Below are 20215 nucleotides of genomic sequence, written 5' to 3'. Positions count from 1 at the left end.
ATGGACACTCTCATAACCGTATCGATCATGGCCCTAATGGCTAATGCTCTTTCCAAGGTGTGAATCCGCACGTTCCGCCACTCTTGTCGTATCCAACGAGATGCAAACTCATGGTGAAGTTCCCGTTTTTGTCACGTGCCGACCAACCCCGGAGCTGTCCAAATCCGTACCTTTGGGTAAATAAACGTTGATAGACATCCCAAATACTGACGGCGATAATGAAAATGCGGAGGCATCTAAGGTTTTACACCATACGAGATGTGTAGGAACGTTTTACGGCAAACCACACTACTGGCCCTCCGAGACGTGGTACAATTTGTAGGATACAGACAAAGATAAAGACGACTCATGTTTCGTCGTTGCCAAAGACGATGAATTTTATCGTTGGAACAACAACAAGAGAAGCTGGGATAGGAATTCTCGGAGCATTCGGTTTTACTAGTAAATCGTATTTCTTCGTTTTATATATGTCATATTTCCGGATTCGATAATTTGTAGCATTTGATTATATCAACCCCTTAACGATTATTACTAAAAGCTATTTGAAGTACGTTGTTTCGTATTTAAATTTTTAAGTTTAAAACTTTCATCAGACAGCCCCCCCAACCACCATGCCACATGTGTAATGTGTTGTGTTACTTGTATGACAAAGTTTTCTTTCAACATAGAGAAGATGTAAATTGTCCCTTTCACCTTCATCGACTCATCAGGCCTAATATTCTGTCATTGCAACTCACCAAATTATCCCATAACTGGCCACGTCAATTTTACAATAGGTTTACTAGCAACAGAAATGGAAAATAAACCGGAAAAAAAAAAAAAAGAACACAGTACACTCAGCCGTTGGTTTCTTGATCAGGGAAGACTTTAGGATGAAAGAAATTACCATGAAAAGAAAATTCGTAAACAAAAGGTAATATGATGATTACATGTGTATTTGTGATGCATGGTATTTCAATTATAATATATTATACAATACACTGGGATTGCCTTATGTTCTCATCACTTTCAAAAGTTGTTCGGATCAATCAAGAATTGCATTTAAAAAGAGTCATTGGAATCAGTTAGGATCTAACTTTAGCGAGCCGAGCTCGAATCTCCTCCAATTCTTCCTCATCATCAACACCCTCTGCAATTGCCTCTTCCTGCAGGGAGAAAAGAAAAAAACAGAACTCTTCTTTCAGAACCTAATCTTTCCAGGAGTTGGAAAGTATCAAACTTTGTTTCATTTTCTTGCAATCATTAATGTTGGATGGGAGGGTTACCTCGCGAGAAGTGCTCGCCTTCTGTGCAGGTACCTTAATCCTTTCCTTCCTAACAGCTTCTGGGAGCTCTGCAGCTGTTTCTCCAGCAATTGCTGTCAATACTTTGTCAACCTCTTCATCAATCTCTTCTTCCATATCCTCTGAATCTAGAGCATTGTCAATTGCCTCATTCACAAACTCTTCAATAACTCCAGCCTACACATACCAAAGTAGCAAAAGGATATATATATATATACACTCAGGATTACTAACAGTGAACTCAGCTCCAAATCTTCAAACAGAGAAAGTAGAATGATACTTAAAAAGGCGTACCTTAGTCATCTCTTTGCTGAACTCCTGCATCGTTGCAGCCATTTGTGGAGCTTTCATGAGATTATTAACAAGCTTCATAACCTCTGCACTCTTGGACAAATGCCCAACTGTTCGAGCAATCGCTGCAAATTTCCAATGAACAAAATGAACCAAGCTTAAGAATCTCACATAACAAAACCTAGTAATGAAATATAATAAAAGCTTCATCTTTATCTTTTAACATACCAACACTCTCTCCAAGGTGCATTGATATTGAATTCATCTGAGCCTTATTTTCATATAGCCGGTTCACTGTTCTTCTAGAACCAACAATTTCCTTAGCAAGTGCCTACAAAACAACCCACACATACTCACAAATCAAAAGAAGAGAGCCAAAGATTCCACAAACAAAACAAGCTTTACAAAAGGCAGAGACTTTATTCCAAATTGGGTTATATATACCTTAGCTGAGACCATATCATTACGCTTTGCAGCTTCTTTAATAGCTTTCTGTACATTCCTCTCTTCTTTCTGTATATCTGAATGATTCAAACCCCAACCCAGATAATCAAAATCGACAACTTTACAATCAACAGTAATCAAAGTCCAATTGTAATTTGTAAATCATCAGATCACAATCCGAGTCATCTAATCAAATCTAAAGCAGTATCTAATTCAACAAGATACATCCAATTTCAAATTACAAAATAAAAACCCTAATTTACTCGAACAGAAAGGGGGATTTGAATAAAACCTCGGATTTGGCGTTCGATGTTACGACACTCCTGTCGTAATTTACGTTGCCAATCACGTAAGAGTTGTTTGGGATCAGGCTTTGGCTTTATGATGTTCATCACTCTCTCCATTATTGCGTCTTCTTTGTTTTTTTTTTTTTAACCTTTTCTTCAAACTTTAGGAGATGAATATATGCGTCTGGCAGACCAAAACTATTCAACTAAACAAAGACATCAATAACCTGATCGAATTAGGAACTTTTAAGACCGAACCGAACTTAAACAATCAGACCGAACTTAAATAGAACAAATTTTATACAAATAAGATTATCTTGTATATCAGTATATATATGTGCATATATATCTAGCAAGTTAAAATAAAAAGAACCTAGTATAAATGTGTAGAGTATGGTCGGAGTCGGCCCAACATGGCAACATACTATAGAGCCTATATGATTAAGAAAAGAAACAATAGGGCCTCTTTTTATATGAATTTTGTTTGTTAACTTAAAGAGATAGGTCCAGATCCTGACCCCTTCTACCTCTAAATTTCTAATCAATCTCTTAGATACAGGGGGATAGTACTTGACCAATAAGGTAATGACCATACGATTATTACATTATAGATGAGGTACTATGTCACTTTCGTCCTAAACAAAATCATCATGATTAATTGGTCATTGTCTTTGTTGTGATGTTAGAACAAAACAACTTGTACGATACATCTTTGATAGTTTTTCCTAATTGCGGGTTACATCACTCTATTATTAAAACTGTTCAAGAAAATAATTCTCATGCGGCGTCAAGTGCATATATAAATGTTGTTGAGAAGACAATAAATCATGCAATGTTTTTGTATCTCCTTGCTAGTTGTAAGTTGTAATTATATAAATATACATTAGGGGCTGTAGATCAATATAAGTATTCGATAGATGAAGGAAGAAAAAATACATATAGAGATAGTTGTGATTTTGTGATACAATAAGGGCATCCTTAATGGGAGAACTTTTTTTTGTGTTCTTAGATTAAATATATAGTGAAAATAATCTAAGATCTGTTGTTAAGATCATAGGTAAAAAAAAATGGAGGAACTAATTATGGTGTTCTTAGAATAAATATATAGTGAAAATCATGAGCAAAACCAGACAACTTGTTATACATATCACAACACAAAAGAGAAATCAAATCCAACGTGAGGTTTCTCAAGAAGCTCCAAACTAGCACCACCACCGGTAGAGATGTGACTCATCTTGTCAGCCAAACCAACCTTCTCAACGGCAGCCACAGAGTCACCTCCTCCAATGATTGTGGTTACTCCCTTTCCGCTTAGTTCTGCAAGCTGCTTTGCTACAGCCTGATGGTGAAACAATACAAGAGAGATCGGGTTAGTTAAGTTGGGTTTCTTTGGTCAACAAAGAGCATGTTGAAGACGGATGGATTTTGATAATAAAGGTGACTGGGGTTTATGTGTGTTTAGTTGCTCATACCTCAGTTCCAGCTGCAAACTTCTCGAATTCAAAAACACCCATGAAGAACAGAGAGACCACCAATAGTGATAAAGTCTTCCCACAATCGCCACAAAGGTTTGCTAAGCTTGCCGAAATAGTACAAACAGTTTAATATGAGACCCATCGTAATAACAACTGAAGTAGCAACAAAATACTGCATAGGCATAGCTTCAGCCATTGTGAGCTGAGCAAGCACAATGTGAGTAGAGACCACTCCCAGCGTTTGCACTATAGCTGCTTCTTTTTCTCTCTTCTTTGCAAAATAAGAAAGCAACGAAAGGTTTCCTAACAAACCAACCAACATTCCCTGTATTCAAAAAATGTGCAGTTTCACACTCAAGAAACAGAATGAATGCTTCTTCCTAAACCCTTTCTATAAAGTTCCATAAACTAAACCAAACTTATCTGAGTATACATAATTTTAAGAGTAAAGAGTTACCAGCCATGGAACAGCAGAAAGGGCGATATTGTTTCCGGCCAAGAGATTTTGGGAATTGAGGATGATCTGATGCAATTGGACCAAAACCTGGAGATCCCTTTCAGAGATCAAAAAACCCAATAATAAAAAAAACATACACAACCAAATTAACAAAATTCAACGAAATCATAACAAGAACGGGAAGAGATAATTTGCTCAAATTTTGTTAAAACCTCACCTGCTGATTCTCGTGAGGGAGATCCGAGTCCGAGTCAATTGCACGAACAGGAACGAATCGACGAGTCGAAACAATCGGATTCCAACGAGTCAGAGTTAAGCCATTGACAGAGAAAGCACCACCGTGTAGACACGCACGCTGCAGCGGTGGAAGACGGGAGATGCGGGATGTAGAAACGAAGAGAGAGCTCGGAGAAGTCGAGAATATGAAAAACCGGTCACCACCACCGAGAGAAATGATTTTGTTCTCTCAATTTTTCGACCAATCAGAAGACAGGAAATAAGCTAGAACTGGGCATTAGATCAGTTCTATCTGAAGATCAAAATTTTTGATCTAAGACCACTATTCCTTTTTTTATTAATAGAATTGGGTAAAAACACAGCAAATGTTCTGCCATTAAGGATGACCTAATACTATTTGATATGTGTACTGTTTTTGTGATGTTTACAAGACATAAGATAAGAAAAGTAAGGTGGGCCTGCAATAATATGTGTAAATATAAACAAAAAATACTATATAGAATAATATTATCACATATTCACATTTATTGATATATGCATCTTCTTCTGACACACTAGCTGTCTCTTGCTCACATTGCTCTGTCTTTCATCTTTCCCTATACATAAACACCATCCTTTTTATTTATCTTTATTCATCACTTTTTTCCAATTATATACCACTATATTAAAATTCTTATCATTTCTATTAGCAATTTTCTTAACTATAGTCAATTAAAGTGTAGATCCGATCCGAGTGTTTATTTATTATATGTTGAGTTTCGATCTAAAGGAACTAAACCCAATTGTAAACAATGTGAACTGTAATGTGAATGTGATAGTCGAGATTTGATATAAAACAAATGAATTTGGATCTCGATTTATATTCAAAAAAAGAATTAATATGCCTACTCAACCAAAAGAATTACACGTCAGCAATACTTTACACTTCCACGTTCTAATCCACTCAGTGCTCGGCCAGCCAGCTCAGCAAACATCTCACGTGTCCGAGTTATAAACCCCACCTCACGTTGTGGACACCCACACGAGACATTCCCGGTTTACCGATTCCGAAACAGTCCGAAAAAACAATCCAGCCTAGCATCCAATTCCCATTCAGACAAAGAATCTTACGTGTATACATCTCATTTGCTCAATACCCTTGACCTTCTGTACGACCGATCATCGAGCTTTCTCCGCAACACCTCGAGGACACGCCACGTGGCGTCTCCGTCTTTCATCGGGACGTTGTACAATAGTGCCCGTTTGATCTCCGGCTCGTGTAGGTTTCGCTGTATGGCAGACAAATTAGTCACCGCCACGTGTTCTAAAATCTTCCGTAGATTCTTCACGTCTTTCTCCGCCACCGTGAGTGATATCTCCGGCCACTGTACAGTATCCGAGAACGGTAGCTTGATCCCGTCAGCTATCACCACGGGAACGCACCCTAACACCGCGGACTCCACTAGCCTAGGACTCCATGGTGCCCACCCTAGAGGACAGAGACAAAACACCGACCTCACGATTTCTGATCGGTATCCAACAAACCGGTGCCGGTTTAGATGAAACCGTCTTCTTCCTCCGTATTTCTTTAGAATCGCCGTCCTCACTCCCCTGTCACGCCGGTAGAAAAAAAATAACATTTCAGTAAATTAACACAAACACATAAACACAAAAAGTCAAAGTCAACGAGAAAAATAAAACGCAAACGCACTTGCTGTAAAAGCGTCCGCTTATATTCTTAGGGTTGACTTCCATCTTCCCCCGGAAGAACGCCCAAATGTCTCGCCGTCCGTTCGCCGGAGCTCTTTCTAAAGCTCTCTCAACACTCTCCGGCGGAATATAAGGCGGGATCACAACATGCTCCACTTCTTGACATGGATGCTTGTAATTAACTCCAAACGTTTGTAATATTATTGACTTCTTCATAAACTCTGGTATCCCTTCCTCAATCGCCATGTCCTCCTTCACAACAAAAATATTAAATACTAATCTCCTCTTTAGTAAAGCATAACTTCACATTTTAGGAACTTACCATAGCGTGGAAGCAAGCACCAAAGTCATGAGAAGCAACGAAGACATGATCAGAGCCTTGAGTCCGGTTCCAAAACGGGTGACGAACGGAGATGAGATCAACGGCTGAGCTGATGAGAGACCGAGCGTGGCTTAAAGAAGGGAACCCGTTTGATGTGGAGAAATTGCAAGAAACGTAGACAGGGACGAAGAAGTAATCAGCTTCTTCCGGGTTTAACGTACGGACGACGGATGAGAGAAGCGCTCGGTGAATCGCTACCTCCGCCGCGAAAAGATGAGTTGAGCAACGTTCTGATGACTTGACCCAATCTTCGTTATAACTCGCCGGTAAATCGTATACATATATCTTCATGCCGCTGAACATATCTTTAATCAGAAAAAGGAAAAAAAATCAATTTTTGATGAATGGATTTGAAACAGAGAAGAGACAAAGGATCGATTTTTATACCAATGGAGGTGGTGGTAAGGGCGGAAGATTCGATGAGAGCACGAGATGGGAGAGACGACGACGTTTTATGGTTAGACAAGAGACGTATTGTTGAGGGAGATGAGGATTGGTCTTCTCCGGCGAAGTAAGATGTGAAGAGATAGAAAGAGAGAAAAAACCAGAGGATCCATGTGTAATAGTTTCTGAAGAAGAAGAAGAAGACAAAGATGTTTCTTTTATTTCCTCCTCTGTTGTTGTTGTTGTTAAGCTGCATTTTCACGATGAAACCTGTCTTCTTCTTCGTCTTGTTGTTGTTGTTGTTCGGTCTCGTTATGTCAAGCGACATTGCTTTAGAGAGATTTGGGAGAAATGTAGAGAAAGAGTCGTTGATTTGAATGGATCTTTTTTTAGTTTAATCAAAACATTTGGAACAAAATCGTTGATCTACTTACTTTCTCATCATTCTCTCGTGTGGGTTTGGTTTGAATCCAACAGAGTCATAACAAATCATTAAGAATTTAAAAAAAAACTGAATTTTTCAGAGTACAGAGAGAAAGAGAGAGAGAGAGAGAGAAGGGTCACATGGTGATGATGGCAATGGAGCAGAATAGAGCTCGGCGCAATGGTCTCTCGGGTTCATCGCTGGTCAAGTTTTCTTAGTAACCGTACCAGTTGGATGATCTGGAATGACAATAATGTCCTCGTTGGCTCCGTAATTATTACATTTGTGTGTGTTTTTGGGTAAGTTGGGGTGTTTTAGATCTCGTGAAGGACATGTGCTTTTTATTTCTTGATAATAGCTAATTGTTGTTTTTGGATTTCGCTTATCATTTTGTGGTTAATAATGACAAAGTTAGCTTAGCTCTAGCACTTTTATTTATCGTTTACCTTTTTTTCATAACTCACTTCTGATTGTACCAAAGTTAAACTTGTCATAATGAAAAATAAAACTTCACAAATTAATGATGAGTATATTGATCACCATACGTACGCAATAAGCCATAATTTATACCAAAGTTATATCATAAACTCAAAAAGACCCTTAAAGCCAAACGAACCCAAGATTTCCTAAACCTTTAAATCTGAAATTGGTTAATTAATTTTTAAAAGAATTAGCCTATGTTTTCTTAACCTTTTTTTTAGCTTTTTTCTTAATTGATCCTTTTTATCTCGGTTTGTAATTGAGCAGCCAAAACATACATCGTACTTCATCCCAAACAAGTAATAAAATAAGTTTTTTCCACCTAGTATCTTAAAACTCGAATTTGAAATTGAGAATAACATGGTAAAATGTAATGGAACCAAATCCACTATACATTTATATATTATAAATAATTAGTGTGGGGCTTGAAAAGAAACGCAAAATGTTTCTAAAAACTAAAAAAGCTTACAAGGGCACTGCCTACTCGGTGTGGGGGGAGAAGGAGTGCAGCACATTCAATTTATACACAAAAGATATTTTTAATTAATTAAAATCCACTATTCATTAGTTCTTGCCTATGTAAATTGGGAAGTGTTTGGTTGTTACTAGAATGTGTCATAGTGCCTATACATACATACATGCATGAACTTTTGCATACATATTTTGGTTGAATGGTGGGCTAAATCTTTTGTACACATTAATTGTGTTCTCCAAGTGTAATAGTACCTCCTTAGTATAATTATAATGTTGTCGTTATCAAGAATAAAATTTGACTTTAAATGATACTAATAGTATTTGACTTATTAATGTGTATAAATGTTTAAATATATGTCTACAACATTTTAAATAGTGGAAGGGAAGGAGTATATAAATGTTTAAGCGGTTTAATTTCATTAAACCATATTTTTACCTTTTCCAAGTACATCTATCAGTGGTCAATTATCGTCACACCAATTCGAGTAGACAAGTGGTTAACACTTACGACTTAGAAAAGTAGTTATGAGCACGGACGACGCCTAAGACGATAGAAGTTGGACATTTTCTATCTTTATGTTTAAGTATCACCCACTTGGTAAAGACAACGAGGACGCAACTAAAGGAAGCATAGAAGTACTGAAATACACCCAGTTCTTTTTGTTTTTTAACGCTCTCATGCATATATCAGATTTTGTTTATACGAAGTAATAATAACCCCGAGATGATACAAATGACATCCTAGGGAAAATAACAATCCCAAACTAAAATCCGGAATCGAAAATCACGTGAAAGAGTCGAATACCTATGCTAGTTCAAACGTTTATAGTGATGAGTGAACAAACAATCTCATATATCCCCAACCCCACGACTACAAAACTTTGAACGTTGTAATTGTGTAACGGCGGAAACATGCAAAATCCACCGTCACAGCAATATGGATAGGAACTGAGCTTTATGTTGGATATCAATGTGGTTGTACCAATCACACAAAATGGTTAATTTAGTTCAGGCTTCTGTTAAAAAAATTGTGTATTTATTAGTTTATTTAAAAATGCAGCTACGGATTGGTTGCACTTTTTAATCACCTAAATAGACTATATAGTAAATGAAACATTTAATACTGTGACCAACTCAATTCACACATTTACCCATTTGGTCATAAAAAGGCTACGTGTATATTTATATACATGTAGACAGAAATGGATTTACATGCACAACATTAAAGAAAAATTGTAGGAATGGACCCATTTTAACGCTTACAGTGTTTTTGGCCAACTAACGCTCAAACTCTTTTTTTTTTTTTTTTTATGTTCACACATATATATGTATTATAGTATATTATTATTGAATATGGTTGACTTAAATTTTGTACAATTCTTAAAATATTTGGTTTTGCATAATTTATAAACTAACTGATATTTATACTAATATTTCTAAATATGTTTTTTCCAACGCATAAATATAAAAGGAAGAAGCTAAGATATATCGAATATTGTTTCTCTACAGCCCAAACTTAGATTCAACGTGACTGATTAATAAGTGTAGTTTACATGCAAAAACAACTTCATAACGATCGCGACACTAATAATCAAAGCCAAACTATGTTAATATTTCGAAAATATTTATATCATATATTATTGTTATGAAATTATACCTTTTGATCGTTTATTTCTCTTTGGATGCTATTTGGGTTGACTATATAATATATAGTCTATAGTATTTTAGTCTTTATTGTCAAATGTATTCACGAGACACTCATGATTCGGCAATGAAGAATAAATTAATAAATTTCGTTTCTCTCACTATATGTGTAAATGTATATATATGCGTGCAATAATGTAATATTTATTGTTGGAACATTACAACCGAAGCAATATGTTTGGTAAGGCCGTAAGGGTATTGCAGTCGCTTAGACTTAAATCAGAAGGAAGAAGCTTATTATCAATAAACTTATTGATATATATCAGTAGTCACTCCAACATCTTTTCTTTACTTTTTCTCTCTACCGATGTGAATTTAGCAGACGAAAAAATTGTAAAACAAAACATGAATAACCATTTAAACTTATTTAACAAAAGCAGGGAAAATTAATTTAGTTGAACAATGAATACTGGTTTATAATGGTAAATAACAGTTGGACAAAAAAAAAAGAGGTTAACAACACATAACACATTATGATTTTTTTTTTTTTTTTTAATAGAGTTTTCAATTACAGACGGATAAAGAGAATTATATTTTACTATCACTTTTTAACCACAATTTGTATTTTATTCTTGTTTCTACACATTCAAGACTCAAAATTTTATGATTTCATCTAAGACTCAAAATGGGCCTAAAGGTCTTTGCGACCCATTGTTAAATAGCTGGACTGTGTTTCTCACCATATCACATGCACCTATAATTTTTAGATTGATATGTGTGGTCTAAAGATCATGTTTAATTATTGATCTAGACCAAACGTTGGTACAGCTTAATTAGCTGCTAAGAAGAGTGTTACAGTGTTACCAGATCCGAATACAAATTTTGTTTTAAAATAACTTTCCGTAAGCCCAATACTCCACACAGTAAACAAATATAACAAGTTTGAGGTAGTGGTTTGTATCATGATAATTGTTCAATGATATATATAGCCTAAAAACAGAAAAGTTAGGTCCGGCTCAGATTAATTTGTGAAGCCCATTTTCTTGGATAATGGCTTTATGATCCCTTAAATGGTTTTAGTTTTTAAAATACCCTTCGAACACCACTCAAAAGACTCAAATATCTCATCTCTTCTTGAGCATTGAGCAACTAAAATAGTTTGATCTAAGCCTCTTTTCAAGTTTAATTCGAATATCCTCTGTTGTGAGGATGGTTATGTACTTTTTATAGCTGCTTAATTTTGCCATTTTCTTTTTGAGCTCCTGATTTAGAGCTGTATTGTTTTGAGATGCCTACTGGTAGTCTCCTTTTCATGTACTCTGTTTCTTTATTTCAATTTTCACATAGAAAATGACTCCCTTAAGTGTAGAACGATAAAAGAGGAAATAATCTTTAATTTACATAGTTCAAATGTCACTTGCACCCATCAACAAAACAGTTTGTGTTTACAAGTATCTTTTATTTTCATTCTATAGTTTACTATTTAAAAAATGACTGTGACAAAATTAGAATAGGAATTCTCCGTCAAATTACTTGCCAGAAAATATATTGCATTAATAATTTGTAAGTCGTTAAAAGTAAAGTAATCATTTGTAATAGAATAAATAAAATTTAAAATATCTAAATGAGAATGTAACACACAGACAAAAATAATTTATTTTCGTAAGATTTTTTTTTCTAAACTAAAAAAAATTTCAACATTATTTACTATTAAACGGTTTAATATATTCTCCCTAGATTGTTAAGGTAATAGATATGTTTAACTTCTATTTAGACATATTCTCTTTCCTATTCTTTAGCAACTTCTTCTTCTATATAAACATGTAAATCTTGACATATGATTCAATAAGAAAGACAGAGCAATTCAGAAGTTTAGCATGGTATCAAAGTCTCCCTTTGGCCTGTACAAATTGCTCTAGAAACCCTATTTTTTTCTTTTCTTCTTCTTCTCTTTCTCGTTTGAAACTTCTCTTTTCTATTTTCTTCAAATATGGGTAATACCGACAAAGAAACAGAAACAAGCAAATCTTTGAATGATCAAACCTTGATCTCTCCTTATTTTCTTCATGCCTCTTATCATACCGGCCATGTCCAAACTCCAATTCTCCTCAACGGCTCTAACTATGAACGATGGGCGAAGTTAATGACCATCTCTCTTCGCACCAAAAGAAAACTAGGGTTCATTAACGGAACTCTCCTCAGATCCACGACAGACACAAAAGAAGCAGAGCGTTGGGATATGGTCAACTCAATGATCATTGGCTGGATCTACAGTAGCATCGAGCCCCACCTTCGATCATCTATTTCTGTTGTTTCTGATGCATCAGTAATGTGGGCAGCTTTGAAAGGGCGATTTTCTACAAGCGATGACACACGAGTTCATCAACTACGTGCAGAGTTAGCTGCTTGCAGACAAGAAGGTCAAACTGTTGAAGAATATTTTGGCAAGCTCAAAGTTTNTACTTTTTATAGCTGCTTAATTTTGCCATTTTCTTTTTGAGCTCCTGATTTAGAGCTGTATTGTTTTGAGATGCCTACTGGTAGTCTCCTTTTCATGTACTCTGTTTCTTTATTTCAATTTTCACATAGAAAATGACTCCCTTAAGTGTAGAACGATAAAAGAGGAAATAATCTTTAATTTACATAGTTCAAATGTCACTTGCACCCATCAACAAAACAGTTTGTGTTTACAAGTATCTTTTATTTTCATTCTATAGTTTACTATTTAAAAAATGACTGTGACAAAATTAGAATAGGAATTCTCCGTCAAATTACTTGCCAGAAAATATATTGCATTAATAATTTGTAAGTCGTTAAAAGTAAAGTAATCATTTGTAATAGAATAAATAAAATTTAAAATATCTAAATGAGAATGTAACACACAGACAAAAATAATTTATTTTCGTAAGATTTTTTTTTCTAAACTAAAAAAAATTTCAACATTATTTACTATTAAACGGTTTAATATATTCTCCCTAGATTGTTAAGGTAATAGATATGTTTAACTTCTATTTAGACATATTCTCTTTCCTATTCTTTAGCAACTTCTTCTTCTATATAAACATGTAAATCTTGACATATGATTCAATAAGAAAGACAGAGCAATTCAGAAGTTTAGCATGGTATCAAAGTCTCCCTTTGGCCTGTACAAATTGCTCTAGAAACCCTATTTTTTTCTTTTCTTCTTCTTCTCTTTCTCGTTTGAAACTTCTCTTTTCTATTTTCTTCAAATATGGGTAATACCGACAAAGAAACAGAAACAAGCAAATCTTTGAATGATCAAACCTTGATCTCTCCTTATTTTCTTCATGCCTCTTATCATACCGGCCATGTCCAAACTCCAATTCTCCTCAACGGCTCTAACTATGAACGATGGGCGAAGTTAATGACCATCTCTCTTCGCACCAAAAGAAAACTAGGGTTCATTAACGGAACTCTCCTCAGATCCACGACAGACACAAAAGAAGCAGAGCGTTGGGATATGGTCAACTCAATGATCATTGGCTGGATCTACAGTAGCATCGAGCCCCACCTTCGATCATCTATTTCTGTTGTTTCTGATGCATCAGTAATGTGGGCAGCTTTGAAAGGGCGATTTTCTACAAGCGATGACACACGAGTTCATCAACTACGTGCAGAGTTAGCTGCTTGCAGACAAGAAGGTCAAACTGTTGAAGAATATTTTGGCAAGCTCAAAGTTTATTGGGATGATTTGTCCGATTTTGAAGCAGCTTTCACTTGTTGTTGTGGTAATGATCGCTGCTCCTCCATGACCAAATACCGTAAGATTCAAGACAAGTCGTTCATTCATCAGTTTCTCATGGGTCTCGACAACAGCAGATTTGGAACAGCTAGATCCAATCTTCTCAGCCGACTTGGTGATCTAACTCTTGAGAGTGTGTACTCTCAAATTAAGCAAGAAGAGACCCATCTCAATACTACTCGACGAACAGAAGGTAAAAACAGTGTTATTGGTTTCTCGGCAACAGCGACTTCAATCACCAAATCCAATACCTCAATGACATGTACTCATTGTGGTAGAACAGGACACGAAAAACAACAATGCTTTAAGCTCGTTGGTTATCCAGAATGGTGGGGGGAACAGCTGACTCTCGGACGAGGACACTCAAGTCGTGGTCGAGGTTCTGTTCGAGGACGAAATAGAGGAGGACGTGGTGGTTACTCTGCGCACCAAGTAGGCTTGTTAGGATCACACCCTGCAATTTCACACATCACTGACGTCTCAACCTCCTCCACAAGCGATTCTGGAATCCCAAATCTCACCCAAAGTCAGTGGAACTCGATTGCTAACTTCGTGACTAGTAAGAAGCAAAACAACACCGTCAAACTCTCCGGTAAGACAGAAAAACTTGTCATCTTTGGCACTAGTAGTCGCTATGATATCATTATTGATTCTGGTGCATCTCACCATATGACTGGCGACATAAACTTGTTGACACATTTATTTAAAATCGATCCCATTGCCATTGCCTTACCGGATGATGGATTTACTTGGGCCACACGTCAAGGCACATTAAATCTCAGGGGGAAATTAGTACTTCATCGAGTCTTCTATGCCCCTGATTTATCTATGACTCTTATCTCAGTCTCTCAATTGTTGGATGAAATTGCAAGTTCTGTGATATTTACGAAACGTTTTTGTGCGATACAGGGCCAAGCTTCGAGGACTTTGATTGGTGCGGGTGAGAAGAGCAATGGGGTTTATCACTTGACTGGTGCAGTTGTTCCTCAGGCTCATCGTGTTGGTCGCAGTGATGTTCGCGCCTTGTGGCACAGGCGGCTCGGTCATCCGTCGTCGAAAGTGTTATCTTTTCTTTCTAATTTAGGAGGTTTTTCATATAATGTTAGTGATTTGGAGGAGCTTTGTGATACTTGCCTGCGTGCAAAACAAACTCGTGTTTCTTTTCAAGATAGTTCTAATAAAGCGGATGATTTATTTTCCATGATTCACTGTGATGTTTGGGGTCCTTATCGTGAAAAAATCAACTACTGGAGCATCTTATTTCTTGACTATTGTTGATGATTTCTCAAGAGCGGTGTGGACACATTTACTTCCTGAAAAATCGGAGGTAGCGGATGTTCTCAAGAACTTCATTGCTTTTGTGCATCGTCAATTAAACAAACATGTCAAGATCGTTCGGTCTGGCAATGGAACAGAATTTATTTGTCTTTGCAAGTTCTTTGATTCTCAAGGAATAATTCATCAGACATCTTGTGTGGCTACTCCTCAACAAAATGGCCGTGTTGAATGCAAACATCGTCATATACTGAATGTGGCGAGATCCCCTTGTTGCTTGAAGCCAAGCTCCCTGCACGGTTTTGGGGAGAAAGTATTCTCACCGCCACTCATCTCAACAAATGCACTCCCTCAGTTCTTCTTCTCGGAAAATCACCTTTTGAGCTTTTATTTAAGAAACCTCCTACCTACGACGCCTTGCGGACATTTGGATGTCTCTGTTATGCCCACAAAGTCCGTCGCTCCAATGATAAATTTGAAGAAAGAGGTGTTAGGTGCATGTTTCTTGGCTATCCCTTCGGCAAGAAAGGATGGATTGTCTATGACTTTAAGAAAGACAAGCCGTTTGTTTCCCGTGATGTTATTTTTCATGAGAATGTCTTTCCCTTCCACTCCTTTGAATCTTCAGCGGCTGACTCTTTAACGGTTGTCTCTCCCTCTACTGTCCATCCTAGTTTCTTTGATGACATTGATTCACCGTCTTCGATAGGGGGAGACATCACTGCTCGTCCCACTCCGGCATCTTCTATTGATCCTCCGCCAACACCACCGACTGATACGTCGTCACCCACTGAGCCAGATCCTCAAAGTGACGACTGATATTGTTGTTTCTCCGGAACTTGGCCGTGAAAAAAGGATTCCTCAGCCTAATGTTAGTCTCTCAGGATATCAACTAAACTCGGCTATGTCTTGTGATAAACCTCTCCTCACTCTTCCCAATCAAGATCTCTCAAGTAAGTGTACTTATCCACTAACAGCTTTTCTTGCATATCACCGGTTTTCTGCATCCCAGCAGGCTTTTCTTGGAAAAATTACGGCTTGCATGGAACCCACAAGTTTTCACGAAGCAATGCAATATCTTGAATGGCGTCAGGCTATGCAAGCTGAGATCGATTCTCTTGAAAAACAACACACATGGGATGTCACTACGTTACCTCCAAACAAACATGCTCTTGGTTGCAAATGGGTTTTCAAACTCAAATATCATTCTGACGGAACTCTGGAGCGTTACAAAGCTCGTCTTGTTATCTTTGGTAATAGACAACAAGAAGGTGAGGATTATAATGAAACCTTTGCTCTCGTTGCCAAGATGACTACTGTCCGGTTTCTTCTTAAAGTCGCAGCAACCAAGCATTGGGATTTGTTTCAAATGGATGTGCATAATGCTTTCCTCCATGGCGATCTTGAAGAGGAAGTATACATGAAACCACCACCTGGTTTTTCTGCTGCGGATAAAACCAAAGTGTGTAGATTAAAGAAGTCTCTATATGGCTTGAAACAAGCTCCCCGTTGTTGGTTCTCCAAGTTATCGAAGTCTCTTCTTGCATTTGGTTTTACTCAGAACAGGAAAGATTACTCTCTGTTCACGTATACCCGCGGTACCACTCGTCTTCATGTCTTGGTGTACGTTGATGACTTGATAATTAGTAGCAATGATCCCAGTCTTACAGCTAAATTCAAGGCTTATATGAGTCAAAGTTTTCACATGAAGGATCTCGGGATTCTTAAGTATTTTCTTGGCATTGAGGTGTCTCGGGCTCAAGAAGGTATTTATCTCTCTCAAAGGAAGTATGCTTTAGATATAATTTCATAATGTGGTTTGACTGGTTCCAAGCCGTTTGATACACCGATCGAACAAAACCACACTCTTGGCAAAGATGATGGTCCACTCTTTGACAATCCCGCATGATATCGCCGTTTTGTGGGTCGTCTCGTTTACTTGATCTTTATGCGACCTGAGCTAAGTTATGTGGTTCACATACTTGCACAGTTCTTGAAGACGCCCCGTCTCAAACATTGGGAAGCTGCTACTCGAGTGGTTCAATACTTGAAAGGAACACCCGGACAGGGTGTGTTCTTAAGTTCTGACCTGAATCTTTCTCTAGTCACCTATTGTGATGCTGATTACAATACTTGTCCTTTCTCCCGGCGTTCTTTAACTGGTTATGTGGTTTCTCTTGGTGGTTCTCCAGTGTCTTGGAAGACGAAGAAACAACAGGTCGTATCTCGTTCTTCGGCTGAAGCAGAATATAGGGCTATGTCAATGGCTCTCTGCGAAATTAAGTGGCTTAAGGAACTTCTTCTCACTTTTGGCGTCACACACTCTGCTCATATTGCTCTCTTATGTGATAATGAAGCGGCTCTTCACATTGCTGCTAACCCAATCTTCCATGAACGCACAAAACATATAGAAAATGATTGTCATTTTGTTCGTGATGCGGTTCAAGATGGTACAGTCTCTACTCATCATGTTTTCTCGGAGGAGCAGGTTGCAGATTTTCTTACTAAAGCACTTGGACGACAACAATTTAACTATCTACTTCGCAAGATGGGAGTTCGTGATCTTCACTCGCCATCTTGAGGGGGAGTATTAGGCGGTTTAGTATATTCTCCCTAGATTGTTAAGGCAATAGATATGTTTAACTTCTATTTAAACATATTCTCTTTCCTATTCTTTAGCAACTTCTTCTTCTATATAAACATGTAAATCTTGACATATGATTCAATAAGAAAGACAGAGCAATTCATAAGTTTAGCATTTACCCATGTTTTAGAAAACTGAAACCTTTATATATTTTAGTTTAAATTTTTCAATTTCCGTTTTCCATGTTTTCAAACATGAGACGACTAAACATGGCTACCCACTGTGAAATGGGCTAATTAGTCAACAGAATTCTATGAACACATAATGACATATATAGCACACGCAAGAAAAAGAAAAACAAAACTTGAAAGAACTTGTGATGTATCGTGGTCGACTAGTTATGTGTGACTGGAAAACAACTGGCTTGTTACATAACAAAACAAGAAGTCAAAATTTCCATACTAGAACTATCAGTGTAATACAGTGCCGTGCTAAGACGAATTGTGGCTTAGGGTGGGTAAGAAAAATGTGGCTTTTATTATTAGAAATATCAAAAAAAAAAAAATTTAAAGACAACAACGGTGAAGAAAAGAAAAAAAATTCTAAGCCACAATTTTTCTATCCTTTTTTCCTAAAATATCATTCACCAAACTCACATAATCAAGCTCTCGAACCAATTCTCTCTCTATAGATATGATAGCCAAAGAATTTAATCTTTCTTGTGACATAGTTGATCGAAGGTAAGATTTTATCAACTTCAACTTTGAAAAACTTCTTTCTGCAGTGGCAACAGATACTGAACCGTTAACAATATCCGATAAGCGATCCAAGAATTAGGATAACAACCTTCCATTGTTTTCAGAAAATCTAACACTTCGATAGGTCTCTTGTAGTCTTTTGGTAAAACCTCTTTTAGAACTTTCAGTTCGTAAAATAAATCATTCCCATCAACATCTGAATGATTGCCATGCTTTAGAGAAGCTTCAAGATTGTTTAATGTTTTTGAATACACAAGCCAACGCCTATCTTGTTTTTCTCCGTTACTGAGCTCTCTTGTATAATATGAATGAGAAAAATGTCTACCCCCAATCTCTTCTCTAGGAAAGTGGTAGTGAATTTCCTGTCTTGGTCCAGGTCCTTTTTTAACCATAATATCTATCCATTGCTGATCAATTTTCCCCCAATTAGCTGGATCACAAATATCAGGAATTCCATGAGATTCCTTAAAATCACCTCCTGCATCTATGTTCTCATCCTCTTGTGCTTTCGTATCCACATTCTCATCTTGTTGCTCATTCAAATTCTCATCTTCTACCTCGTTCAAATTCTCACCATCTAGCTGATCAGCCACATTATCATCAGACCCACCATCAACAGAAGTATTAACATGCTCGTTTCCACCAGATTTATCACCACCAATTTTAGTTCTTTTCACAAACTTTAGCATAGAATTCTGTTGAGTCTTTATGAACTCATCCTCTTTTCTTTTCTTTATTGTTTTGTCCCATCCTGGGGTGTGTCTTCTTGTTGGTACCGGAGGCATCTTCTGAAATTTATAATAAAACATAGTTAGATGTCCAACGAAATCAGACTTGAGAAACAGAGTTGAAAACAGAAAAAAAAAAATCAAACATACCTGCGAAAGACAACGCCAACAAGAACTAAAGAACACAAAAACTCTTATGAATAATGAAAGTACAGCAAAAAAAGTTTGTGAAACGAGTAGACAGCACGGTGAATAGGTTATCAATTGACAAGTGTTCAGAATTCTTAAACCCTACAAATAGTTTTTTTTATTCTTAATTATCTTCCATTAGTATTATTATTATATTAGATTTAGAGTATAAAACAAGTGTAAAAATTTCCTTATATATTAGATTTATAAATATTGTTATGGGCTTCTAAAAAAAACCCACTTTTACATAGACATTTATCTTATGAATATAAATATACATAAAGCCTAAATAGGAAAAAAATGTGGCCTAACAAATTTTTAAATTTTAGTGGCTGAGGGCAATTGCCCTTTCCTCTTGCCTATAAGCACGGCACTGGTGTAATATCACAGAGTCGCAGACTTTAACACATACAAAACTGTACAAGAATCAATAGACATAACTATACATGCCTTAAATATAAAAAGTAAAAAAGAAAACTTAAATTATTAAATGATATAATGACATGTGTATATTTATTTTCAATTGGTTTTGAATTAAAAATAATATATAGTATGGGCGAACATTAATTTTTAATGGAAGAGATTCTAGATTCTCATTTTCTGTTGACAGACTTGACAGATTCAGCTTAAACAATCATCTATTGTGGTTTTGCATGGTAGAGGTTAAATATGCTATTTTAGGAATATTAATAGGTATTATGATGCGGTGAACGATCATCATATATGTGAGATTGCCATAAAGGTATATATGGACTATTGAATCTTTTTTTAAACTGCCACAACGGTAAATTTGAATTGCTTGTTTCTTACTTTCTCTATACCAATTGATGCATCGATTCATTAAGACTATCATGAGGAATTGAATTATTGGCCGACAAAATAAGCAATCTAGTTTCCCTTAATATGGAATTTAAGGATCTTAATAAATAGGATAAAACTAATACGCACACAAACTTGTTCCATTCAT

At 36.6% G+C, this 20215-nt stretch overlaps 4 protein-coding genes, 1 long non-coding RNA gene and 1 pseudogene across 5 annotated transcripts; 2 read left to right on the top strand and 4 right to left on the bottom strand.

Annotated features, from left to right (window-relative positions):
* LOC104772481 lies at nt 1-442 on the top strand (annotated as a pseudogene).
* On the bottom strand, nt 867-2597 carry LOC104770647 (vacuolar protein sorting-associated protein 24 homolog 1). Its single transcript, XM_010495103.1, has 6 exons — nt 2311-2597; nt 2019-2095; nt 1803-1905; nt 1578-1699; nt 1266-1460; nt 867-1145 (listed from the first exon to the last, which is right to left on the bottom strand). The coding sequence occupies exons 1-6, from the start codon at nt 2420-2422 to the stop codon at nt 1065-1067; spliced, it is 690 nt and encodes a 229-aa protein (XP_010493405.1). The 5' UTR covers nt 2423-2597; the 3' UTR covers nt 867-1064.
* LOC104770646 lies at nt 3819-4905 on the bottom strand. Its single transcript, XR_764594.2, has 3 exons — nt 4455-4905; nt 4238-4334; nt 3819-4105 (listed from the first exon to the last, which is right to left on the bottom strand). It is a non-coding gene; the product is annotated as an uncharacterized LOC104770646 (long non-coding RNA).
* LOC104770645 (probable glucuronoxylan glucuronosyltransferase F8H) lies at nt 5317-7659 on the bottom strand. The gene is made up of 4 exons (XM_010495102.2): nt 6933-7659; nt 6486-6850; nt 6165-6415; nt 5317-6064 (listed from the first exon to the last, which is right to left on the bottom strand). The coding sequence occupies exons 1-4, from the start codon at nt 7255-7257 to the stop codon at nt 5596-5598; spliced, it is 1410 nt and encodes a 469-aa protein (XP_010493404.1). The 5' UTR covers nt 7258-7659; the 3' UTR covers nt 5317-5595.
* On the top strand, nt 13184-15808 carry LOC104772479. Its single transcript, XM_010497087.1, has 2 exons — nt 13184-14801; nt 15273-15808. Exons 1-2 carry the CDS (start codon nt 13184-13186, stop codon nt 15806-15808), a joined length of 2154 nt encoding a protein of 717 aa, XP_010495389.1.
* On the bottom strand, nt 18224-19401 carry LOC104772478 (zinc finger MYM-type protein 5-like). The gene is made up of 2 exons (XM_010497086.2): nt 19210-19401; nt 18224-19119 (listed from the first exon to the last, which is right to left on the bottom strand). Exon 2 carries the CDS (start codon nt 19114-19116, stop codon nt 18331-18333), a length of 786 nt encoding a protein of 261 aa, XP_010495388.1. The 5' UTR covers nt 19117-19119; nt 19210-19401; the 3' UTR covers nt 18224-18330.

This window comes from Camelina sativa, chromosome 20 (genome assembly GCF_000633955.1).
Source record: "Camelina sativa cultivar DH55 chromosome 20, Cs, whole genome shotgun sequence".
Classification (NCBI taxonomy): Eukaryota; Viridiplantae; Streptophyta; class Magnoliopsida; order Brassicales; family Brassicaceae; genus Camelina; species Camelina sativa.
The sequence above is the reverse complement of the archived record's forward strand: the minus strand, read 5'-3'. Positions and strand labels throughout refer to the sequence as shown.